This window comes from Cydia pomonella, chromosome 2, assembly GCF_033807575.1.
Source record: "Cydia pomonella isolate Wapato2018A chromosome 2, ilCydPomo1, whole genome shotgun sequence".
NCBI classification, from domain to species: Eukaryota; Metazoa; Arthropoda; class Insecta; order Lepidoptera; family Tortricidae; genus Cydia; species Cydia pomonella.
This window is the reverse complement of record NC_084704.1, coordinates 7,624,199-7,651,693: the sequence shown is the minus strand read 5'-3', so window position 1 is coordinate 7,651,693 and position 27,495 is coordinate 7,624,199. Positions and strand designations below refer to the sequence as shown.

Sequence of the window (27,495 nt, the reverse complement as noted above, 5' to 3'; positions counted from 1 at the left end):
ATATTGTTTTAAATATTGATCCTGGAGAAAAGTGTTCTGTATGTTTTTTGTAGGAAATATTATGTTAATTATTTATGTATAAGAACCTGTTTTGTTATGAGCTGCCGTTTAAGAGTTATTTACGAAAAACTAAGAAGTGACTTTAAAATTGATTAGTATAAATATTCCCTCTTTAGTATCTTTTTAAATGTTGATCCTAGCGAAAAGTTTCATATATTATCTTTCCTGTAGAAAAAATTATGGTTAATATTTATGTATGAGAGATTTTTTGCTATGGATCATACTTTACAAATTATTTACGAAAAACGAAATAAAAGGAACCTTAGAATTGATTTTAATTGACTTTCCCCCTTTAATATCTTTTTAAATATTGATACTTTCAAAAAGTTTACTGAACTTTTTTGTAAAAAAAAAATGTGTAAATTATTTACGTTTTACAAGGTTTTTGCTATTTATGGGTTATTCACGAAAATATAGTAAAATGGACCATAAAATTGATTTTAACTAACTTTCCCGCTTTAATATTTTTTAAATGTTGATCCTAGCGAAAAAGTGCACTGAATCTTTCGATTAGGCAATTTTATATATATTATTTACGTTAAAGAACATTTTTTGCTATGGGCCACCGTTTATGAGTTATTTAAGAAAAACTGAAAAAAGGGACCTTTAAACCTTATAGTACAAGTTTCATCAAAACTGGTTCAGTAGTTTTAAAGATCTCGACGGTTAAGTTTTAAGATATCGCAATTTATTAACGATAAGCATACAATAAGTAGGTAATCTTTATTACGTGGCAAAAATTCTAGAACCTAGTTGTTTTTGACGTCGGTTGTTATTAACGTCTTTAGCGTGATATTATTCTAATCAATGTTATATAAAACTGTATATATTATTCGGTACAAAGAAAACGCAAAAATCACTAAATGTAGTGTAAAGACTCACAGACTCACACATCAGTGACAACGACAACTCCCTTCTTAAGTGTGGACTGCGGGTCACGCGGTCGGGTCGTACTAGTAGCACAAGGACACTAATCTGCACTTACCTGCTAAGGGAAGACGGTACATTATTGCGTAACCGCGGGATGGATTTATCTTCGCTTCAAAAATTTCGGTGTTCTGGATGATATTTCTTTTGGATATTTTGAATTTAAGTGTATACGTGACTACTTAGTATATATTTAAAAAGAATACAGGCTGAGAAATTTTCCACTCTCAGTTTTTAATAGTTGTAAAATACATACATTTGGGTATGTATTTTTTTTGGATATTCTTACCCACTACGCCAAATTATATTCTAAGATCATATAAGAAGAAAAAAATGACAGAGCAATTTTCCGATGAAAATGAGCGTCAAAAAAAGGAATTATCATTTAAAAAAAATCACATGTTTGACAAAATTTTTAGATTTTTTTCTAGTATTACATACTGATACAAATAACTTATTTGGTAAAATAATTTTGGACAGAGGAATTACTCGGTTAAAAATATAAACAGATTTATATTTTTACGTATAAATACCTAACTTAGAAGTGTTTTTTTTTTTGGATATTTATATGTTAGTTTCGACTCATACTATACAATAACCAAGCAAAATTTCATCGACTGATAAATTAATGCATGGGTCTCCATACAACGACTTGCTTCATTTCCTACACTATTTATATAAGCAAGGAATGCATACATATCAGTAATGAGTGTCGCCGTGATTTTATATTTCTAAATTTTTGTTTAGTAACTGAGATCATTGTTGATGATCGATTATTATTAACTCTACAAACTTTAATTCAATATTAGCTATACTGCTTAACCTGAAATCAATATCTAGACAAGCACATTGTCTACATGTCTAACTTTTTACTAGAATACTAAGTTGATCGATAATATCGTAATTTTGCAATATCAGCAACTCTAATTCTATATTTACAAAATAACTCGTGTTTTTACGTTTACCAGAAAGCAGCTGTTCCAGATTTCTAAAAACTGAAAATTGTACATAAATTGAAGTGTTATTCGATATGCTAAAGTTTTCTGTAACTTTAATTCTATATTTACTTAGTTATTAGCAAAAATTAAAATATTCAAATATAACCGAAAGCTCAACCTTAAAATTTCTAACTTTTTACCAAAGTATTATTTAACATACTCCCAATGACATATCAAAAAAGAAAAAACTTTAATATTATCGAAACCCATTTTTGTTCAACCTCTGGTCTAGTGAGAGGTCATCGCCCGCGCTGTACATTGACAGTTGGAATGTCGGAAATTATCTCATCTATAATAATACTAATAATATGAGCTTGTTGTCTCTTCCTTTCAGTGTCTATTATGCTAGGGACAGGAAGAGATGGACATGTTTTGTGAATCTGTCTTAGAAACAAATATGTTATCAATAACAACAAATATTATCAAATCGCTTAGAATGGTTATAAATTGTAAACTTGTGAGTTTCGTAAGATAAATGATAATAGTTGTCAAAACATACCTAGTTAATCCATGTGCGTGTGACTAGTTGGTCAAGTGGTTCTTGTGTCATAATGTCTGGAACAAAAAAAGTGTTTCTTGGATCTATTGTATCATCGTCTTCATTTAAAAATTTGTCATTTGCCGGCTACTTGGCCACTGAGAATGGAAAGGTAAAGAGGTGGAACTACTTGTTATTAAATTTGGCAGAATTGTTTTATATAGCTTTACTGACTAAAGTTTTGTTCACTTTATTATTTCAGATTATTAAATTGGGTTCAAATGAAGATTATAAGTCCTTACAAGAATCCGGAGCATTTACTGATTACAAAACCATAACTTTGAAAGCAGATCAGCTGCTAATACCTGGGTTTGTGGACTGCCATACTCATGCCCCGCAGTTCCCTAACTTGGGCATTGGTCTCGACAGACCTTTGTTAGAATGGTTGGACAAATACACTTTCCCCCTGGAAAGCCAGTATAAAGATGTGGAATTTGCTGCCAAGGTTTACGATAAGGTTGTGGTAAGTAAACAATTCATTTTACCCATAGTTAATAATTCAAACAAGCTAAGAGCAGCCCTTAACCATAATCCTACCAAAATTATCTCTCAAACAACAATCATTTCAATTCAGAGTGATTTCTGCATTTTTTGAAATACATATTTTAGAAGCAAAGAATTATGTAACAGGAATTAATACACAATATTATTTCTAATTACTAAATAAAATCTTACCATGTTTGTAGCAAAGACTTCTAGCCAATGGCACCACAACCGCCTGCTACTTTGGCTCTCTGCATCTTGAAGGAACTATTGAGCTGGCGAAGACTGTGCTGAAACATAAACAAAGGGCACTGGTAGGGAAAGTCAGCATGAACCTCAAGAATGATGCCGGATATTATAATGAGACCACTACTGAGTTGGACCAAGTGGAGAAGTTTGTGCAAACTATTTTGTCTTATAAGGTCAGTGTATAAAGTTGCTTCTTTAAGGATCAGGTCAGGTTATTTTTAATGGAGCATATTTATAAAATGAAATTTACAAAAGGCTCAATATTATAAAACTAGCTACCTATAATTTTCAATTTTACAGTTAAATGAATTGACACACTTGGCAATAATATTCTGACCAATAAAACCTGCCTGTAAAACTACTTCAGTTTTAAATAACGCGATATCAGATCAGCTAAGAGAAGAAAATTCCATTCTAAATGTATTATTTTAAGGTCGTTTTTTCTTTGGCAATTTTAGAGGTCGATTGTCAAAGAACACTTTTTAGCCACAATAAATTTACCACAGCCACAGTAGACTTTAAACGTTGTTCTTTCACTGATATGTGTTAAATTTGTTAAATATCAAAAAGTGGTGCCATCTAATAGATCAAAGGCCAAAGGTATGTATGCTATACCTTATCGTTTAGAGAGATGGCGCCGTTACCTTTAGATTGTACCCGGTAAGATAGATGGCGCCACTTTTTGATGTTTGACAAATTTAACACATATCAGTGAAAGAATAAGGATCAAATTCAAATGACGTTCTAAAAGTTATAAATTGAATTAAAAATTTATGTAGCTACAAAGCTTTCTTTCTAAAAAAAGCTATTTCAAATTCTCTATGCTATAGTTTGTTTGTTTGTTTAAACTTTATTGCACAAATTTACAAAAAGAGTACAAATGGCGGACTTAACGCCTTCAGGCATTCTCTACCAGTCAATTGGGCTAAACAGAAATAGTTAGTTTGGTGCAAGATTGTAAAGAGTCGATATGGAAATAGACACAAGTCGAGACTACTATGATACTTTACTTACACAAATATATATTTTAATTATACCTACATATACATATTCAATATATATAAATAAACATACATATACATATATAATAATTATGTACCTATTAGTGTGAGATATCACGCAGACATTAAGTCACGAATGTTTTCAAATAAGTGCTATTACTACTACTACTTGCTATAGTGTATAGTACTTGAAATTAAATTTGTAAAATATTTAATTTTTTATTTTCAGAATGACTTGGTGCAGCCAGTAATAACACCAAGGTTTGCAGTAAGTTGTGATGGGCCTCTGATGACTGGTTTGGCAAAGATAGCCCAGAAGTATGACTGCAGGATCCAGGTTAGATGACTTATAATTAGAACCTGCCTTACATGGGCACCTGCCTAACAAAATGTAAGGTTCAGATGGGGTAAGGCACTGGTCCCACCGCGAGCGTGTAAGCTATGAACTATCGGCTATTTTCTAGCTCAAGAAACGAACAAAAGATAATCGCTTTCGTGTAAATAAAAGAGAGAGATATATATTTATAGTTCATAGCTGGCTTGTTCACACCGCCGGCGAAGCACTCTCCCACCGCCCGGCGAGTAAGCGATAATTCCATACAATGTTTACTAGCCGCCCGCTGATTGTCAACTGTTTCTAGTACATAATTTTACTAGTTGATAGCCGAGCTCGCTGATAGTTGGCGGTGGGACCACTGTTTTCTAAAAGTTTTAGTTGACCGCCGCGATAAAAGCTATCGACTATAAAACTAGCTCAGCGGTACTCGCCGGTGCCTGCTTGGCGATCAGACCGATCATTTTACCTTAAGAGGTGGATGCGAGTGCACGTATTTAGTACAATGAATTTAAAACAATCATATGAACTATCTTTGTTGTCCAGTTCGGATGACGATGATGATGTATTTTATAAAAGCGTGTGTGTAGTGGCAGTGGCAATTTTAGATGGAAGCAAGCCACTTTTCTCGGTGATAGTATAAACATAAGTAAGTGATTTTTTCCGAGGATATCAAGATTTCATTCCTTAGGAGGCCGAGCATAAGCAAGTGCTTATACGAAAATGAAAAAATTCTATACTTTTTTTAGATTGATAGATTTTGACGTGTGCCATGTGCCAATTGAAAGAGATCGATTTATTTAACAAACATTTTGATTAGGATTTCCTTTTTTTAAACACCTTGGCTGCGGCAATTAAATATACCTTGTACATAGTTAACCATACTTTGCAAGTGGTCGATCGAACTTATTATATTAAGGAAAAAATTGCGGGTTAATCGCATCTACCTGTCTCTACCGCACTAATAAGGTACCTATTTTTGTAACACTCAATTGTAAATTTTTCTTCATAGTAAATGTACGAAAACATTTTTTTTTATTTCTGACTTTTTTGTACATTACCGAAAGCTGACCCACGGAAACTATTGATACTGGATAGGAATAGAATCGATAGACATAATAAAAAAGTTTGTCAAAAATTTATAGGTCATTGGCGAATAGGGCCCTCTTAAGTTTTTTACCTTTATGCTGGGCCACCCGGCTGAGCTAGTAGAGCGAGTAATCGCCCGTCGCACGCAAACACTCGCTTATAGCTCAGCGTCTAAACTAGTAAAACTATACTCGCTTCTCGCCGCTCGCCCACTAGTTTGTAGTTTATAATTTCACTCGCTTATAGTTTGTAGCCGGCGGTGGGACCAGTGCCTAAGAGAAACATTGGGGCAAAAGAAACACTTGTAGGGAATCCTCATACTGTTTATCATGCCCCGAGCAAAATAAAGTGTCTTACCCCACATGACCTTATTCAAAATTTAAGCCAAATAGCAGATTACGTGTGCTTACTGCAATTTATGTAACAAACATAATAAATGTATTGTTATTGTTTCAGAGTCACATATCTGAGAACCTGAAGGAAATAGAATATGTGTTAGAAATGTACCCATCTTGCACAAGTTATGGAGATGTATACGACAAAAGTGAACTCCTCAATAACAAGGTAAATATTTTTACAAAGTACATACAATATAGTTTGCTTATGAGCTGTCCTGTTCACGTATAGAGTGTGGGGTGAGCACTAGCGACATCTTGTTTATTAAGCGCTTGTATGGTCTTGTGAGGTAAAAAAGTACAAACAACATTGTTTTCTTACCTACTTACTTCACTGGCTCAGTGACCCAAAAAGGATATTTGCCTCTGACACCAGAGAACGCCACTCTGCCCTTCTGCACCACTTCACGCAAGCTGGGTAGGTACTCCCAGGGCGGACAGGTCTTTTAGGGCTTCGTCACTCCAGCGGTATCTGGGACGCCCAGACGGATTTTCCACCTGGATGCCCCACATACGCTCTTCTCACAACTCGATCCTCTCCCATTCTCTCCAAGTGACCGAGCCAGCGGAGTCGTGTTGCTTTGGTAAAAGAACAACATAAAAGCAATAAAATTAGGTTGCGCTATATTGATTGCAAGAAATAACGGTCATAACTTGTTTAATATCCCGACTCTTAAATTATACCTACTACCTGCAGCTATGTTTTTAATTTCAGTGCATCATGGCCCACGCGATCCATCTAACCGAAGCAGAGATGTCGCTGCTGGCGGCGCGAGGAGTGTCGCTAGCGCACTGCCCCGCGTCTAACACGCGGCTGCGCTCCGGGCTGTGCCCCGTGCGCAAATACCGCCAGCGCGGGCTGCGCGTGGGTTTGGGGACAGGTATATATATGGTCGAATACTGCGCTGCCAAGCCGTTGTTCTAGGTTGTAACAAAATCTACGTTTCTCTATCAGTAACTGTGAGGCTTGGTGGTAAGTAGTGGGAATAACCCCTTTATAACAAAGAAAGATTTTTTTTTGTCAGCGATCAGCTATACTAGCCCCGCCTAGATAGAGGTTCCTTCAGACATGACAACAATTTAGCTTGTTGATGAAAACGCATAAATCTCGCAATATCATTATACTGTGATGACATCTGTCATAGTATCCATGCTGTTTGAAAAATACTATAATCATAGTAAGATTATCTTAGTATAAAATGCTAAATTTAGCGATTTCTATAGAAGCTGTAATGTATGTACATTTACATATAATCCTCATCAGGCCAGAGGATATCATGTCTAACTCGTAATGCGATTTTGTTCTTTATACCTATGTTAATAAGGTTCTTATGGTACCTACAGACGTGTCAGGCGGCGACAGCACGTCGATACTAGACGCTATGCGCAGGAGCATGGACGTGTCCACGCATCTGGACCTGCAGGCGGGAGGAGACAACGCCATTAGCTGGAAGGAAGCGTTTTACTTAGCGACTATGGGAGGCGCTGAAGGTAAATAATTACCTTTACCCTTAACCGCATACGAAGCTATATATGGCGGATATGATATTCAACTCTATTGACAACTATTAAAGTTCAAATTTAAACAAATATGTTTTTATTATACTCGTATGCAGTAAGGGGCTAAATAACGGCAGTTATTGCACAGTGAAAATACTTCCACAAAAGTAATTAAATTGATTTAAATATCATTTGATATCAGGTACCAATCTATCATCAGGAACAACAAATTTACCCGGTAGATAACCAGTGTTATCCCATAAATTACTGTAAGTCGAGGGTTTGAAATCGTACAGTGATCACTTGCAGCACAATTCTCCTCGATCTTTATCCTCACAGTCACATTTCAAGCTAATTGTAATGTTCACTCCACAGCTCTAAATCTGGATCACAAAATCGGGAACTTCCAAGTGGGCAAAGAACTCGATGCTCTTCTGGTGGACGTGTACGCCGCCGGCAACATCGATCAGCACGAGTACTCCGTGGCCAAGAATGAAGAGGAACGCGTCACAAATCTCTTGCAGAAGTTCGTGCATCTGGCCGATGATAGAAACATCTTGCAGGTTTATGTTAAGGGAGAATTGGTAAAAGATATAAGCAATTGAGAAATATCAAGTACGTTGGTAAATACTACTGCCGAGTACAGTAGTGTACCACGAGAAACTCAATACTGACATATACGCTAACGTCTACGTAATTTACTTTCTATACAACTCGCTCGCACTAATATGCCAGTACGAGCGAGATGCATAGAAAGTAAGTAACATTTACGCTAGCATTTATGAAGGTTATTCCCACTAGTTACCGCCAAGTTGTTACCAGTGGTAACTACTGGGAATTTTTTTCCCACCTTTTATCACTAGTAACTACTGGGAAATTACCAGTGGTAAAATGTGGGAAAAAATTCCCAGTAGTTACCACAGGTAACAACTTGGTGGTAACTAGTGGGAATAACCCATTTATGACAGTGTCAAACCAGTGGTAGATGTACAGATAAAAATACATTGATAAATTGAGAATCAATGACTGGAACTATTCGTTTCCGGTGGCCGCACTTTATTGAACAGATAATATATTAGTTATATTAGATAGGTATGTCGCTGGAAATCAATAAATGAAATGCCATACTTTAATTTATTCTTTTTTATTCTCGTGTAATTTCTTTATAATTTGTGTAGAAAATGTGCAAATAATGTGACAATAACAACTGAAATTAATTAGCGAAATACCATATTTAATACTATCAAGAATCAATATTAAATTGGATTCCAATTAATTTCAGAAATACATTTTATAATGTCAAAGAAAGTTAATGAATTTCCGTTACGTTTAGTAATAAAAATATTATACAGAAATGCTTTTATAGTAACACTGTTATTATTTTGTTAAAGCTTTGAGATCTCTTATAAAAGTTAATGAAAAAAGAATTATAATACTCAAATGCAACTGGTGTTGTTGAAAAATACTTAAGTCGGTGGAATGATCTGACATTCAAGTATTCGAGTGTCATTAATAAATTATATAAGTAATAACATAAACAGTCTTATAAAATCAAAAATAATCTATCTACATTTAGAGCAACTTATACGTTATTGTACAAAATAGTAGAATATAGCTATGTTAAACATGACAAATATAATTTTATCTAAAAAAAAATAGGACGCATTGAATCATAAAGTAATACACTAATGGTTAATTTATTAAAAAAAAATGTTTACTGTCGCTACCACGGCTTTTATATACTATTTCGTAAAGCGCGCTCATGGTAGCAAAAGCAGCAAGTACCAACAGCAACACACTTAACTGCTTACTGGATGATACATATCATGTTATTGTTGCTGGGTTAACAGTGTGTGGCTGATGGTAGGTCGCGCCACTGTCATACGCGACAATACTAGTTATCTATTACAATTGTTTCCCTAACACTACTCAATGAACACAGGAACGTGGGCGTGCAAATCCGAGAGATGCAAGCCCGTTCTTATACTTTACAACATACACATCTAAGTAGGCTAACAAACAACCCTTCTAGCGGTATTCGGAACACTACGCCCTTCCCGCTACAGTATGGCCACAGGACAACAGGTATCACACAAAAACCACCAATTTGTTTAATATTCGTTATATAACAAGCGTAATGTCACATTACGCATAAATATATAGCTATATCAATATTTGATGATATAAAAACAATGAGTGTGATGGTTTTATCAGGCAACGAAAAGTAGGCTTAACAACTGCTTAAAACCTACTTACATATGTATAAAACATAAATTGCTGTCTTCTAACATCTTACTAAATAATATTGAAGCAATCAGATCATGTTCTGAAGTTTAGTCTCATATGTTAAACAATTACATGTCTTTTGACTTGCATTGAATAAACTAACCTAAACAGTCTTAAATATATATTATATAACTAACACATCATGTGTGAACCAATGTGCATAACAATGATTTAAGTTTTTTAATAAAGTAAATTAGTAACGCGAGCATAATTTGAATAACAGAGTTTATGGACAACAGAGATTATCACCGACATATAAGCATTTTTTTCCCTTTCTGCCTAGTAAGTACGGGAGGGACGAATACTTTATGCCGCTAATAAACGAAGTTTCGCTGACACACAAGCTACAATAGAAAACTTTTCACAATCCTCCTAGCACCTCACATTGCAATGAAGAATTTATAAAAATACTCCTGTGGTTCCGGAATAACAAACTCAATTTTGTACTATCCAATAATAGTTATAAATTCAGGAGGTATACTTGTTGAATTAACATCATGTGTTAGGTTTAATATGAAGGGATTTAAAAAAGTATCAAAGTTATTACTAAAAATTTCAGTCTTTTGCGTCTGGCTCAAATTTTGGCGAATACCATAAATTACTATCTCCGTTTTAAAAATAAGGAAAACTGAACAATCCGATTTTTACGGACTAGGGAACTATTGGAATATAATCGAAATATGAGCAAAACTCGCTTGAATGATTAATTGATGAATGAGGTAGAACAGAATATAAAACGAAATAAAATATAAGATAGAAAATAAAATATTTTGTTCGTAATTTACCATCTTCCATAGAAATAGCAATGGTAAGATTATTTTGAGTTAAACACTATCTAATTATATCTAGCTACGTTAAATATTTACAGGAATGTATTAAACATTGTGATATCGAAGTAATCGGGTACTTCGTTAATAATCAATTATTTCTCCAAACATAGCTAAACCTCTATAATTAATATAGGTTATAGGTTATAACTAAGCGATCAATTTTCGTAATAAATTCGATAATATATTATGTTTACAACGTTATATCAATAGCACAATCGAACAAAGGCTTATGTAACAAAGTCTACGGTTTAAAAGAATCTACAATGCTCTTTATTTCCTGTACTATCTTACGGTAAACATGTTAAGTATTTTAAAATAACTGAACAAGAGTGTAAAACAAATCATTAAAATGCATACCTGCCCACCTATTTCGTAATTTAAGTCGAGAAACAAATCGTATGAGACTTCAAGATTTAAAAGGCTACCTACATATTGTAAATTAATGCTGAACTTATTGCGATGCGGCTCACCACTCATTACAATTATCAATGTAACATTTGTGATGATGTTCTATATACTATATAGCTTTTTCGTCATGCAAATAAAAAGAGGTAAACAGCATGCTAGTCTTCATAAAAAATGCAATACTATGAAAACTAACAGAAAACACTAACTATTACAAATTGACTTAATTATGATAGGGTCTCGTTTACAAGTCAGTTTAGTAATGTCGCGAACTTAGCGAAAGATTGCCATTGAGTTACCTTTACCCTTGTAAAAGGTATAGATAGTTCGTTTTGGTACTCGTAAGTGTTGTAACATATCGTTTTATTTAATCATCTTGTTATGAACACAGGTCTCCTCATGGTAAAGTAGGCTCTGAGATCTATGGAAATACGCAATCTGAAGGTTTCCATGGCGTTTCCATTAAAAAAAAATGTATTACTTTCGAATATAATAGCTGAAAGATCGATATCTGCGTCGCCGTCGACAATGGTGCTCGATAAGACAATTTCGATAACTGTCTGTTCCCTGGGACAATAGACGCCTTCTGCGAAGCTCGAGGCCGAAGAAAATATTAACTGACAAGGAGCCTCGGATGCTGTTCAGTAACATGGTCACTCGTCAGCCAATTTTACAAAATAAATGATCCTTTGTTGAAGACCGTTTAAAATTATGTAATTCACTGCGAGGCCGAAGGTTTCGATAGCTAACAAGAAGCCTTAGATCAGGTTTCGTGGCGCTTTTCGCTGGGGGCATTCCAAGGTATTTGATGCCGACCGTGATCTCGCATCAGGCGGTTATTTTACAGACTGGAGAGAGCGATTCTCAGACTCAGACGATTCTTACTGACGATCGTGTTGTATACTTAAGGAAGCGACAGTCGATCACTGCGAGGCCGAAGACTTAGATAACTAACAAGAAGCCGTAGATCAGGTTCCGTGGCGCGCTTCGGTGTAGGCACTCCGAGGTAGGTGATGTCGACCTTGATCTCGCGTAAGGCGGTTATTTCGCTAAACAGGCGAGCGACTGGACCTCGGTCCCAAGCGACTAAATGAAGATCCTGCGGTGTGCTTAAGGAAGCGATAGTCGATCACTGCGAGGCCGAAGACTTAGATAACTAACAAGAAGCCGTAGATCAGGTTCCGTGGCGCGCTTCGGTGTAGGCACTCCTAGGTAGGTGATGTCGACCGTGATCTCGCGTCAGGCGGTTATTTTACGAGGCTGGAGAGCGAGCGGGACCTCAGTGTCGGAGTGCGTGAGCGCGCGGCACGCGGCGCCGCCCGCGCACAGACGAGCGCGCCGGGACCGCCGCCGCGAGCTGCGACGTTCGCCACCTGCCAGGTAATGCACATGTCAATTGCTCTTTGGATGTGTTCAATTGAGTAGAGAGTTGTAGAATGACATATTGTAACTTTGGAACCAAAATTATTAATCCCGGAACAAGCTTTGCTTTGGAGCCTTTCTGTGTGTGAATGTGCCTGTTTTAGCGTAAAATATACGCGAATTAACTAAACCTACTCTTTTTTTACAATAATGTTTTCTACTACAAATCTCTACCATACTTGGTGTAGTTTCATAGCATTAGAATCGTCAAAGAAGCAAAACAATCTTATTGAAAAATAGCGTAATATTTATACCGAGTTAATTCTCGGTACTTTGTGAGAAAGCTCATATTTTTCGAACGTTAAAAAGCGAAATGCCTACTTCTAAGTTCGATTGGCTGCTAAAAAGTTAACATAAAAACTCAAAATAGGAGCGAGATATAAAAATATACAAATAGTCTACAGCAAAACTTTTTACACAGAACAATTGACACTGTAATGTATACAATACAACAATTAACAGATTATGTAGTTTCACTAAATACTTGCAAGGCTTTCGAGGTACTGTTCACATTTTATTCAAATATGTTATTATTATTAAAGAAAATAGTTCACTACTTCTATTATGTACAAGGAAATGAGCTTTAAAAAAATCAATGATTGTTTTGTGTAGGATTACTTCTAAAACTAAAAATAAGAAAAGTTGTAGCAAGGACAATATCCTTCGCACGTACCAGCGGCCCTAGCAAACAAGCAACTGAGACGTTTGTGGCAATCGTGGCATGACTCGTAATGCAATGACCATTCTGAATGACGGTGGCTTGTGAACTTGTGCTGACACAACATCGATACACAGCATGCCGAAATAATAGACATCTGACAAATGCTTTACATTCGCGGCACAGCGTTCTAAACTTTTTTCGATAGCACCTTACTTTGCAAGCGCAATTTTAAATACGTAAATTCATACTTCATTGATAATAGGAGTACCTACGATTATCATAAATGGAGTTTATGGGAGCTACAGCATATGCGCAGCTGCAGAAATATCTTTCACACGAAGCGATTGTAGTAAAAAACGGGTCATATATTTTTGCGGGCTTCGTTGTACAAGATAATTTTGCAGGTGACTGTAATAAACCGACGTCAAACTACTAGCTAAACGTTTGTGGTTTGACTGTATATAGACTTATCGTAGCTAACAATACCGCGCAAGTCAGATTTGCTTACGTTTCAAGAGAAACAAAGAACTGAATTACATATACATTTGGCGACCAATTGTCATGGCCCATTTTTGACTTACGTGGTATTATCAGCTAAGCGATGATATGTATTTACATCTGTCGAGGCGTATCAAAATTACCAAACTCCAACTATTTTACCATTTAATCCTTTCATAAATTAAATAATGCTACCATTTTGTGTGGTGTACTTTTAAGGAATCTTGACATATCAAGCCAAGCCATGGAAATTAAAAAGGTACTAAACATATTAAGGCACAAAAGTTGCCCACATGGTTCAATTTCATTAACCATACGATAATCTACCGGATAGAGCATACAAATCAAAGGAAGCCACCAGAGCACTGTATGGCATAGACAATATCAATTAAGCAATATCAATCGTCAATTTTATTATTTTAAAAGCATCCGTTTTGTTTGTTTCAAGTACAATAAAAGTACATTATGAGAAAGCTGTATGAAAAAAATAATAAATAACACACTAACAATCTTAAATCTATATATTTATTAGTAATTAATTAGTTCTACAATTTGCACTAATGATATAGAAAAATACAATAACAACAAACAAATGCATGTATTTTCATAACACAACCAACATAAAACACAATCGATAGTGAACATAGAGCATGCAAATGAAGTGTTCATGCGGTGAAAAGGGAAAACAAACGTGACGTTGAAAGCCAAAAGCGGGACAAGCAGGCCCAAGACATACCGTGGTGTGGTTAGGATTGGCGTTCTTATTCTGTATCTGTGGTAACAACGGCGGCAACATCAAGCGTTGAAACCTGCTCTGTACTACGGTGTAAGCAAACTGCGCCCGCAATCTTAACACACGGCCAACACATCCAACCCAGCGTGGATGATCAATGTATAACGCTGACTTTTTATTGTACACCCTAGCACCAGAACCTTGATTCCCTGTAATGGCAGACACGAGAGGGTGCTGAATCATAACACACTCCTATTTATAAATTCGTATTAATTAGAGCGCCGTGTCAGATTTTAGTCATAGTCATAGTCATAGTCATTTATTTTATAAAGCCAATTTACAAGTCAACATCGAATTACTATACAGAAAAATTAATCCTTACATCACGGTAAAATTACAAAAAATAACATTAAAATTTTCAATTAATACATTAAAAAAAAAGTAGTCAAGTCACAAATTCATTGAAATTATGATAATATCTAATAATAGTAAAATAGAAATAATAAAAAACAGAATAATTAATATATGATTAATAAATTAATAATTATATCTAAATTGATGTGTAAAAGGACTAACTGCCCTTATACATTAAAAATTCATTATAATTATAAAACGGGCGCTCAATAAGCCAGTGTTTTAGACGCCGTTTAAAGCTATGCAGACTTGTGGCCTCAGTAATAATGCTTGGCAACCTGTTGTAGACCGTGGGGCCCATCACGTGTGTTAGCTTGGACGACTTCACAAGTTTATGGCTAATACCCACGAGCTTGTTAGCGTTTCGCGTATTGTACTCGTGTACCATTGCGTTGGTTTTATAGAACGCAAGGTGTTCACGCACGTACACAGCTACTTGCATAATGACTACTGCGGGTAATGTGAGTATGCCCAGTTTTTTAAACAGTAGCTTCGCTGGAGTATCTAGCGGCACTCGTGAGATGATGCGTATAGCACGTTTCTGGAGGCGAAAAACTCTCTCCCACTCAGCGCAGCGCCCCCAGAGTTCCGCTCCGTACTGTAAAAGCGAGTGGACTGTAGCGAAATAGCATGTACGGGCAACCTGCGGAGTCACAGACCTGACGACTCGACTTAAAGCAAAGCACGCGCTAGCTACTTTGCCGCACAGTTTGTCAACATGACTATCCCACTTCAAGCCCGAGTCTATTTCAAAGCCCAGGAAAGTTGTGCTAGTAGTTTGATCCAGTTGCGTTCCATCAATGTTTATAGCCAGCGGCGCTGCCTGGCGACCTGATAAATTAAATTGCATGAAATGCGTCTTCCGTAAATTAAGAGCCAAGCCATTGGTTCTGAACCAATGGGCAAGCTGCGCCGCTGTCTCGTTTAATACCTTCTCGATGCCATCGACATTTGGAGCAGTTACAATTGCAGCAACATCATCAGCATACATTAATACCTCGCCGGCTTTTATAGCGTCTGGCAGGTCGTTTAAGAGCAGCGAGAACAGCAGATTTGAAACTGACGATCCTTGCGCAACCCCCATCTGTGCTCCCAATGGATCCGACCTCTCTTTCCCACCATCACTTACCACAACTTGTGTCCTATTCTGGAGTAAACTCGTGAACAAGGACAACGATGTGTCGTGAATGCCGTAATGGCGGAGCTTACCTGTAAGAACTGCATGGTCGGCTACGTCGAATGCCTTTGAGAGGTCACAGCACAAGACGGCGACCAGCTGCTGACTCTCTCTGGCAGCTACTATGCGCCGTACCAGCTCACGGGACAGAGATGTAGTGGATCGGCCCACGCGGTACGCATACTGTCTCTCAGATAGACAATTAGTCTCTTTTAGGAACTGCGAGAGGCGGGCACTTAGGCCATGTTCGAATATTTTTGCTATTGCCGGGATGATTGATACCGGTCTATAGCCATCCATATCCCCTCTGCTACCCCTCCCTTTGAAGATAGGAGCGACCTTACTTATTTTGAGCGGATCTGGGTAAGTGCCCTCTTTTATGCACCGATTAAAAAGTTCTGCCATCGCAAAAGCTAATGGGATTGGCGCTAGCCTTACCAGTTTCATGCTAACTCCATAAATGTCCTTTGACGCCTTAGGTGGAATGCATGAAGCAACCAGTCGGTGTACCTCATCCGCTGTAAAGGGGCGGAGGGTCAACAAACAATCCGCGGCGGGTCGAGCGCCGCGCAGCTGGCGCAGGGCGCGGGCGACGTCAGCGCGCGGCGCCCCGCACGCCTCGGCTGCACCCAGAAATCTATAATTGATGGCATCTAATGCATGTTTTTTACAACTAAACTTTGTCCCATCATTTTTTAGAAGAACGTCTGTCACATCTAACACAGGGCTATTATGTTTTCCCCGTTCCTTATTTATTACATTCCACATGGCTTTAGATGTATTAGTGCTAGATTGAATTATATTATTGTAGTGACTAGATTTATTACTCTTAATTAGATTATCATAATGGATTTTCATGTCATATACAATTTGATTAATTGGCTCATAATTTGGGAATGTATTACTTAATTCTATCATGTCGAATAATAAAGACTTAAATAATTTAACATCTGGGCTAATCCAAGACGAGCTACGCCTGCTATTTATCGTGTTCATGCGCAAAGGAAAACAGATATCGAACTGATTAACTATAATATTAATAATGGAAGTCGCAAGCTCAATAGCGTTCGTGTTTTTGGCGAGTATGTAGTTCCAATCAACACTATGAATAGCCTCCGTAAAATTTGCCTGATTCATCACAGAAAAAGACCTGGTGTATATATTGGAGTTGTTTATGTTAGATTTATTACGTAATAATCTTAATTCACCTTTGATAGCGAGGTGGTCGCTTAGATTAGTAGTAACTGGCTTCACGGTGGCTGAACCCATCGGCAAATTTGAGTACAAGTGGTCTAAGCAAGTCGCTGTTGTAGCGGTAATTCGCGTAGGGAAATCTACTAAATTCTCCAAACCTTGAGAACATAACATATCGGACCATTTTTTTATCTCCGCATTGCTTTCACCTAAGCAATTTACGTTAAAATCACCCAGGATCACACACTGTAGCTCTAATTCGTTAATCTTATTGAGCACCCGTTCAAAAACATCAAGAAAGTCGCTTATACAAATTAAGTTAGTTCTATATATGCAAACTATAGATATACCAAAATCTATCAGATCGATTGCTGAGATTTCGCAGTATCTTTCTACAGATAAGTTCACTATATCTAAGTTTTCAATGCATTTCATGTAATCGCGCGCGTATATACACGAACCGCCGTGCAGTATATTACTTCTACAATAATGCGAAACAAGTTTATAGCCGTCTAACTGAACACAATTCAAATTCGCCGTTTGTAGCCAATGTTCGGTGATCCCCAGGATATCGCACTTAAGTTCTCCCTGTAGAAGCACTTCCAGGCGAAGTGTTTTTTTCTCCAGTGCGGCAATATTTTGATGACATACTGTTATTGTTTCATTCTCGCTCGCATTCGTTGTTGCTCCAGTCCGCTCCCTGTTAAGTTTACGACTGCTCAGTGCGACTGGTGTCGGGGTGGGGCAAGCGCCCGCGCAGGCCGGCGGCGGCGTGAGTGTCGGCGGGCCGCGCGCCACGCGCCCCACCAGTTCGGCGTCGAAACCACTCCGATATTTTTACACCGGACGGCCACGTAGTTGGTGCATATACAAGCTCATGCACCCGCTCCGGAAAGCCTATAATAAAAGCTGCGTGTTTATCAGTCTTAATGTCTCGTTTTTCTACAGTGATTTCGTTCATCGGTAGTCGTTCACTTAAGTACTTCGTCACATTTTGTACGGTAGTTTCTGGTCTAAATGACCAAGCCTGCACGTATTTTTGACGCTCTACAGTTTGGAGGTCATCGTCTTTTTTTCCCGCACCAGTAATTATTAGTCGAGGTTTATTGTTTCGCTTGTATGTGATATGTTTCCAAGCATTGGGATTGGTGCTACTGTCCTCATTGGATTCATCACTAGTCACCTTCAAATTAGCAGGAGTTGGTATCTCAGAACGTGCAATAATACTGGGTCGTGAGGGACCACTGGGTTCATCACGCATAGCATTTGTTGGAGTCGCGGTTGGGATCTCTGGCACTGGGGCCACACCCTGTTGTATTGGCTCCTTATCAGCGGGAAGAGTGAGAGGGACGTTCTGTTTTGTCTCCGCGCGGCTTGCTTCGGGTGCTATCGGCTGCGCTCCGACGTCAGTAGTCAGTGATCGTCCAGTAGTTTTCGCGCTTGATTTTTTTGCTGCAGCGGTCGCAACCGATTTCAATCTAGCTTGACGCACCGGGCGCTGCAGCGCTGCCGGAGATGCATTTGAAATTGACTTACGTGTCTTTGTAGAGGTACCTTCCAAGTGATTTTTGAGTTGGTTCATCACTTCATTCTGATCCATAATTGTAATATTTTGCTCACTTATCTTGGTCTCCAACGCACTGGTTCTATTAACTAGTGACATTATTGTCTTTTGTAACTCGCGAATCAAACTTTCAAGCGCTATTTGCGCCATTCTTACTATTTTAATTTTTTTAATACGCTCGGGAGCAATGATACATGCAGGGCAGTCAACTACCCATATTTATTGCAGGCTACCAAAAGGAATAGCGTATTTTATTGACTACCATCTAAAATTAATAAATTAAGGATAAGAACGCAACCCCAACCGCGCTGTTAGTCCAACCGCACCGAAGCAAACGAACACAGAGTCACAGTACCGGTGCGCGTCAAAACAAAAACTCTAGGCAGGCAACAAGCACGTAAAGGGCCGTGCTCTCTTGGCGGTCGCCGCAGCGGCCTTGGGCGAGGCGCGGCATGGGCGGGAGCGGAGGCGGGAGCGGGGGCGGGGGCGTACCGGCGCGCGTGCGCGGCGCGTCCAGCGACGCCGCGCCCTGCAGGAACCACTCCGAGCGCGTGCGCATCCGCGCCCGCTGGCGCTCGTGGACCTACCACAACCCAAGCGTCACCGACTCGCACCAACAATGGGGCTTCAAGGTGCTCCTATAGTTGCCGTATCTTTTTAAATCGATAGGGAAACTATAGTTTGGCTCTAACATTTTTAAATCGCCTCGTGTTACACATAAATCCGGCTCGAAGGACTCCAATTATAAAAAAATGTTGATGGGTAAGTTAACCTACCCCCGGGATGATATTATGATATCGTTAAAAATGTTAACATGAAACGAGAACGTTAGTTCAGTTAGTACCAACCGTCTACAATATTAGTGACAAAAACGGGAATGACGTTAGATATCCTGCACACCAAAATAATAAACACGACTGTAATTATCGCCAATAAAAGCGTAATTTATCCTAAAGTTTCGCTGTACTTCCACAGATTATCGGCAGCGTTCAGAACATATAAAAGCTGTGTATATGCTGACAGAATATCGGTTTTGACGCACATTTATCACGTGTTTTGCACACTGCACTGCGTTATATACACGCACACACCATTGTGCGCACACCTCTAACAAGCTGTGTCAATTTAGAAGTTCTCTGAAGGACCAAGTCAAACTAAAACAATTCTAAAAGGGCAGCCACAGATCGTCCTAAATCCACAGAAAACCAACATGCAGTCGAGGTGAAAATGAACCACAGATAGAGCTCAGGCATCAGACATCTATTCCGTACATAGGACTGACATTACTTGCTAACTAATGAGAAAATGAATGATGTTTATTTGTAATGAAAACATCTATGAATGGTTCATTTGTTGAGAGCATCGAGTACACAAACCCAGTAGCAACGTTCTGGCAAGCTTTGCATTAACTTCACTTCAGAGGCATCAAGTGCAAAGTTAACGATACAACCTTTCAGCCACTGCAGTACAGGGCAACGTATGTATACATTTTTGTAATCGTAACGTAAAATAAAGATCGCTCCACACACAGCGGCAAACACACATACAACACACACTTACGTCGTGCGTAACGTAACTAGTGCAGCTATTTTAAGTGTTGATCCCCTTTTGACACAAAAAATCGAAAATGGTGAACCCATATGCGTGATTTGTACTCGTGATGCGCCGTAGGGCTGAATTTTCGCAAAAGATAAATATTTTATGCCTAGTATTTTTGAGGTATATTCACGCGTACTTGACAGAACGTTTCGCCCCTGGAATAATGGTACCCGATGGCAGAGACAAGACAGTACAGTTGACAGACTATTTGTCAGGAGCAGTGGACAGTGGCGCTACGGGTGGATTGAGAGAAATCTTCACCATCACTTAAAGAAAAAGTCCTTTTGTGAGCGCTAGAACCCAAACACACATTTTATACATGGAGAGAATTATTTTTAGGTAAATATACTGTAAGTATTCAAACATTAAAGATATTTAATTTTGATGATTGAATAAGTACGTAAATAAATTTAGTTTTAAAATAACGTAGAACTTTCTATCTTCAGTAATCGAGAAACACGTTCATTACATGTAATGCCTCTTAAAGCCACTGCGGTCTTTTTAGTAGAGACAGCAGCTGCCTTAAATGTGCCCTGAACGTGTATGCAACTTGGTATGGGCCCATTTATTCCATCAAGAATTGGTTATACGGCATGATCTTGTCTTTTTTCAAACAACGGTCGTTGATAAGATAATATATATACGTATAAGTGGTCATGGCCATAAATTGTATTAAGACAATTTGTCTTGATACAACTTATGGCGATCATCATCGATCAGAGAGATGAATGAGCCTCGCCGTGTATAGTTCATCCGCCTTCTTTATATACTAAACAGCTATAAATCTTGTAACAATTGCATTTTTTTCGAAACGTTATACGGACTCGTAATACGAAATAGAATTTTTTTAGCATTAGAAAGAAGGTAAGCGATTTTGACCTGTTTTTTTTTATTGAAAAACATTTTTGAAGAATAAGTTACGTCAAATATGTAACAATTATAAATCACATACGATAATTTACATTATTTTGCTTTCATAAGTAATAGTTACTTATTTTTAAAAAGCGTTTTTCAATTAAAATACATGTCAATATTGTTTACAGATAGTGATATGACCTCGGTCCTCAGTTTGGTTCGCGGATAGTATAAACCAGTTCCAGCGGAATACTAGTTGTAGATTCCCGATTGCCATACAAAACATTAACATACAGGTTGTTTATTTAGTCACCTGTAATAATGGACCCGGGTATGTCCTTAAACTACGTCCAAAAGAGAGGTATGGGCAATGTGAATGTCATCTCGCCTTGTGTGGTAGGGCACAGCACAGCAGATGTCATTCCAGATCTAGAGCAGAGCCCAACTGGGGAAGTACCTCCACCTTACAGAAAACCGCAGCCAAATAACACTTGACCCTACTCATAGTGTTATGTTCCTGCCGGTGAGTAAGGTTGCCAGAGCTCAACGAGGGGGGTGGGGTTAGGGTCGGCAACGCGCATGTAACTCCTCTGGAGTTGCAGATGTACATAGGCTACGGAGACTGCTTAACATCAGGCAGGCCGTATGCTTGTTTGCCACCGACGTAGTATAAAAATAAAAAAATTACGGGCTGAATATATAAGTCATATTGAGCAACTTTTACTAAAGTTGCTCAGTAAGACCTATATGTATATTCACCCAGTAAATTATTGCAGGTGACTAAATAAACAACCTGTATGTCTGTGTCTTACGTAAGTTTTATTATTAAAACCCTACCCTCCAATATTTTTATTGCATTTACAATTTAAAGTGATGTCATTTGACACTGAACCTTACTGCGTATTACGTTAGTTTTTATTATTAGTTAAGTATAAGAAATCATTTACGTTCTTTATACAATAGACAACGAATTAGCTTATCTTTATGTTTTTATGGCTCTTTACTATTAAATCGCCGGACGATAACCAATTCATGCGGAATATACCTGTTGGCGACCGTACTTAGTTACGCGGCTTTCCTAAGACGCGAGTAAACCAGATGTCTACGAAACGTTCAATGTGGCTTCAATGACGTGAACAACCTTACCTGGGGGAGATAGGAGAGGCTCTTGGTGCTCTCCGCGTACTTGTTGATGGCGCGCAGCTCGTCCAGCGTCATGTGCGGGCTGGAGTTGCTGCGCGACGACTGCGAAGATGAACTCACCGAAACCTGCAACGTTAGGGACATGTGATTTTTTAAGATATATGAAGCAAACAAGCAGCCGATTCGCGTGATGGTAAGCAATTACCTTTGTTCATGGCCAAATTTAACACCCGTCCTCGTCGCACGTACCTTGAACAAGCTCTCCTCGAGCGAGATGGACAGCCTGGTGCAGGAGTCCAGCAGCGAGTGCTCGGGTATGATGCCGAGCCCTCGTGCCGTCCTCGTCGCACGTACCTTGAACACGCTCTCCTCGAGCGAGATGGACAGCCTGGTGCAGGAGTCCAGCAGCGAGTGCTCGGGTATAATGCCGAGCCCTCGTGCCATCCTCGTCGCACGTACCTTGAACACGCTCTCCTCGAGCGAGATGGACAGCCTAGTGCAGGAGTCCAGCAGCGAGTGCTCGGGTATGATGCCGAGCCCTCGTGCCGTCCTCGTCGCACGTACCTTGAACACGCTCTCCTCGAGCGAGATGGACAGCCTGGTGCAGGAGTCCAGCAGCGAGTGCTCGGGTATAATGCCGAGCCCTCGTGCCATCCTCGTCGCACGTACCTTGAACACGCTCTCCTCGAGCGAGATGGACAGCCTGGTGCAGGAGTCCAGCAGCGAGTGCTCGGGTATGATGCCGAGCCCTCGTGCCATCCTCGTCGCACGTACCTTGAACACGCTCTCCTCGAGCGAGATGGACAGCCTGGTGCAGGAGTCCAGCAGCGAGTGCTCGGGTATGATGCCGAGCCCTCGTGCCATCCTCGTCGCACGTACCTTGAACACGCTCTCCTCGAGCGAGATGGACAGCCTGGTGCAGGAGTCCAGCAGCGAGTGCTCGGGTATGATGCCGAGCCTTCGTGCCATCCTCGTCGCACGTACCTTGAACACGCTCTCCTCGAGCGAGATGGACAGCCTGGTGCAGGAGTCCAGCAGCGAGTGCTCGGGTATGATGCCGAGCCCTCGTGCCGTCCTCGTCGCACGTACCTTGAACACGCTCTCCTCGAGCGAGATGGACAGCCTGGTGCAGGAGTCCAGCAGCGAGTGCTCGGGTATGATGCCGAGCCCTCGTGCCGTCCTCGTCGCACGTACCTTGAACACGCTCTCCTCGAGCGAGATGGACAGCCTGGTGCAGGAGTCCAGCAGCGAGTGCTCGGGTATGATGCCGAGCCCTCGTGCCGTCCTCGTCGCACGTACCTTGAACACGCTCTCCTCGAGCGAGATGGACAGCCTGGTGCAGGAGTCCAGCAGCGAGTGCTCGGGTATGATGCCGAGCCCTCGTGCCGTCCTCGTCGCACGTACCTTGAACACGCTCTCCTCGAGCGAGATGGACAGCCTGGTGCAGGAGTCCAGCAGCGAGTGCTCGGGTATGATGCCGAGCCCTCGTGCCGTCCTCGTCGCACGTACCTTGAACACGCTCTCCTCGAGCGAGATGGACAGCCTGGTGCAGGAGTCCAGCAGCGAGTGCTCGGGTATGATGCCGAGCCCTCGTGCCGTCCTCGTCGCACGTACCTTGAACACGCTCTCCTCGAGCGAGATGGACAGCCTGGTGCAGGAGTCCAGCAGCGAGTGCTCGGGTATGATGCCGAGTCCGAGCACGCCGCCGGCCGCGCTGCCGCCCACGACGCCCATCAGCGCGGGCATTGACTGACACTCCTCAGACTTTGTTAGACCTGACAATTTATGCAGTGTTTATAAGGATCAGTTTGGTAAGAACTGTGAAAGAAAGGTATTGAAAAATTATATCAAATATTTGTCAAGAAATAAAAATCGAGGTTTTAACGAGTGGAATACATTTTTAGTTTTGAGTATTTAATCAACGCCTGACGAACAGATTTTTAAAGTTTATCTGTAGTAAAATGTGCTAAGTGACGAATTTTCCCTGCAAGTAAAGACCGTAGTAGATAACTACACGTTCACAAGCACAGCTCCGATTGCCAATTGAGTATTGTATCAAAATGACAACATGATACGTTATCGGTCAACATTAGAAAGATATGAAAGGCCAATACGACGTTTTTGTTACATTATCGAGTAATGAAAATAAAGAAAACATTATGACATTTATCTTTTCATTTAAAAAAGCGGCTTGTGTCATTTAGCTCTGATCTTTTGTTCGTCCCCGTGGAATGTTGCCGACACACATGAAAGAAGCCGGAAATGTACTCATTTGTTAATTACTTGGATAACTACAGTGATTGTGATAGTAGAATTTGCTATAAGAAATTATTTAACGATATATCATCTCCTATTTTATAAAAAAAATATGTACCTAATTGTAACACTACATAACATATTTCTAAATCGTAAATGTTCCGAATTATTTTGTAAATGTTAATGTAATATGAGTGAACTGGGATGATTTGTATGATTCTTCGTTTAAGTATGCTCCCAAGATTAGTAATCGTGATTTGTGACTGATAACAATGGACGTAGTTATAAGAAAAGTATCGAAACTACAAAATTGTGCCAAGTATATCTTTATTAGTTGTTAATGGAAACGTTATAATTCGACTTTTAGTAACGAAGGTTTTCTACTTGAAAAACCAATGAAAAATCAAAAGTGCGTCACATTTTTCTTCATTTTCATCAAACATTTGCTTTTTCGTGACTCAGTTTTAGTACTATTAGTTTGATTCGTTTTGTATAACTTCGTCCAAACATTCGGTGATTTCTACACAATCAATACATCACTAGTGCCACCAACCCGTTACCGATACCAACAGTAAGTTATCAAATTTACTCATTCACAATATGAACTCACCAGACGTATTTACAATATTGACTAGATAAAACGGTACTTGACTAGTTTTAATAGTTCTCAGACACATTCAGACGACCTGCGAAAGATGTACAAGTTAAGTACGATTAACGTAAAATGCTTCATAGATATGAGAAGTGGGTAAATAACAACTTTTGAAAACAGAATTATCTCCTTTAAAAAATTACGACAGCGAACATGGTATGCATAAACATTCTAAAGTTAACGCTCTGATTCGACATGTTTTTTAAAATTCTATTTTAAGTTTTGATGCGTTTTATGAAAATCGTACTTTATAATACTATAGTGCAGGTACATGACTAGTGAATTTCATTATCAAATAATAACACCACAATTTCGTTACCTACGAAAAAGCACATGAATTAAAACAGAACTAATCATCGTATAGACATGCTGTAGTTTTCTTTCTTGATATTGACTTAAACTATTTACAAGGTCATTTGAGTATATATGAACATCCATAGTTTATATCCATCATTTACTCTAATAATGTCGCCACATCCATAATAATAATAACAGCTACGACGAGCTGGATGTAATAAGTGGAACCGGAAGTAGTCATGGTCATTACACATGAAAAAAATATTTACATAATACTTATCAGTTCATGCCATACACTATTATCATGTTCAAATAACTTGGAATTTTACCTTCTAAATTAAATTTATTGCCCCAACGATCGCATTCGCATTGCAGCCACGTCTTCTCGGCTTCCAGTGATAATTGTCCTGTAACAAGTTAGAAGAAACTTAAAAAACAAACCCTAATTATATTCCTAAAATTAACACCAATATAATCTAGGGGTAAGTTCGCCTTTGTACATAACATTTTTTTTGTTTTGTTTTGTCTGTTTTATGTTAACTTGTTTATGCGCAATAAAGTGACATATATGCATACATACATACATACCAATCTAACGAGACTTCATCTTAAATTTCAAACAATTACGGCGCGTAAACATACTATCTTATTTTTGAGAACAGCCTAATTTGATGATAACATAGATTACTTTATACTATCTGCAATAATGTTATCTTGAGTTTGTTTACACTTTCTCAAGAGTAATTGTTTCAAAAGCAAACAAATGTAATGTACTCGCTAAGTATTTGTCACAGCATGTTTTCGCAACCTTATTTTAATTACTTATTAAATGCGATGCTAACTAGTATAATAATATACTAGGTACTTTGTAAATAGAAGCAACCACATACTGTAAAGTTGTTGAGTTTGATCCAAGGAAAATGGTTCTTTTTCTCACTCTTTTTTATCCTACATTATCTGGTATCGTACACATAGTTACAAGGATTGAGTCGAGGACTTAATAAATACACATATAGATGATCTCACTAGCGTAGGCCTCCTGGTCGATGCGGTGTCGCGGCGGCGGCGGGTCCCTGAACGAGCATATCCACTCGTCCTTCACTCGCAGGATACGGCCAGTCACCCGCGCGTAGTACTCGTAGTTGTCGCGCCCGAACAGATCGCCCGCAGAGAACTGCTCGATCAGCTGACGCATTATGCGGGTCGCCACCTAGCGTTACGAAAGTTTTAGGAATTATATTGCTTTTGGTTTAGGGAATGAAGGGATGGGCCCTATAAGATGTTGAAGTATGTCTATGTGCAGCATACGATCGACTCGAAGGGCAGACGCTCGGTCTAAAAAGCAGGCGATGGATTTAAAATAAATATAAATCGCAAGGATAAGCTGTGGCTGGGCATGGGTAGTAGTTCGATAGGAACGCAAGGGGCATTATGTGAAAAATTGAGAAAACATTGGCCTCTCTCCCTTGAAATGCTCAGTTGTTTTCTTTAGGGCATCGTATACATATGTTTATTTACGTTGTCCTTCCTTTTTAAGAGAAGAATAAGGCTCATCGCCTTTTAAAAATAGTCCGAAAATTTACGAGTGCACGCATACGTAAAATTAATCTTTAGATTCAAGACTCTTAAATATCAGATGGCCCTTTCATAACGCTAGAGCATGGTATGAATGCTTAAACTCTTTAAAAAACTGAGGATAATTAAATAAAATCCTCCAGACATTTTTCCGTGTCCATATTCTCAATGAGAATTACTATACATAGACCACGTACTTGAAGACAAATGAACTACCCATTAAATTCAAATCATTAAATAGTGCGGCCTCAAGTGGTATCGCAATTCGAACAAATATCCGAGAATGGGATGAGTCAGCGAGTAGAGGATGTGAGTAACTAAATTAATTTTATGAATCAAGCCCTTATCAGTGTTGCGGTG

At 39.0% G+C, this 27,495-nt stretch overlaps 2 protein-coding genes across 6 annotated transcripts in view; one reads left to right on the top strand and one right to left on the bottom strand.

Annotated features, from left to right (window-relative positions):
- Positions 1-2,311: 2,311 nt before the first annotated feature.
- On the top strand, positions 2,312-8,707 carry LOC133532759 (guanine deaminase). Its single transcript, XM_061871555.1, has 8 exons — positions 2,312-2,635; positions 2,726-2,986; positions 3,210-3,428; positions 4,486-4,593; positions 6,136-6,243; positions 6,790-6,955; positions 7,419-7,565; positions 7,950-8,707. The coding sequence occupies exons 1-8, from the start codon at positions 2,537-2,539 to the stop codon at positions 8,177-8,179; spliced, it is 1,338 nt and encodes a 445-aa protein (XP_061727539.1). The 5' UTR covers positions 2,312-2,536; the 3' UTR covers positions 8,180-8,707.
- Positions 8,708-8,732: 25 nt separating this feature from the next.
- Positions 8,733-27,495, bottom strand: part of LOC133532727 (uncharacterized) — a 38,144-nt gene continuing 19,381 nt past the window's right edge. For 2 of the 5 annotated variants that reach the window (XM_061871510.1, XM_061871518.1), the window contains 6 exons: positions 26,587-26,770; positions 25,890-25,967; positions 23,970-24,130; positions 22,359-22,481; positions 19,251-19,341; positions 8,733-12,468 (listed from right to left, as the gene is read on the bottom strand). In XM_061871510.1, the coding sequence (XP_061727494.1) occupies positions 12,335-12,468; positions 19,251-19,341; positions 22,359-22,481; positions 23,970-24,130; positions 25,890-25,967; positions 26,587-26,770 (771 nt within the window). In that variant the 3' untranslated portion in view covers positions 8,733-12,334. Of the gene's footprint in view, positions 12,469-19,113; positions 19,342-20,618; positions 20,651-22,358; positions 22,482-23,969; positions 24,131-25,889; positions 25,968-26,586; positions 26,771-27,495 lie in introns of all 5 variants that reach the window. The other 3 variants (XM_061871545.1, XM_061871528.1, XM_061871536.1) reach the window with 3 other exon arrangements.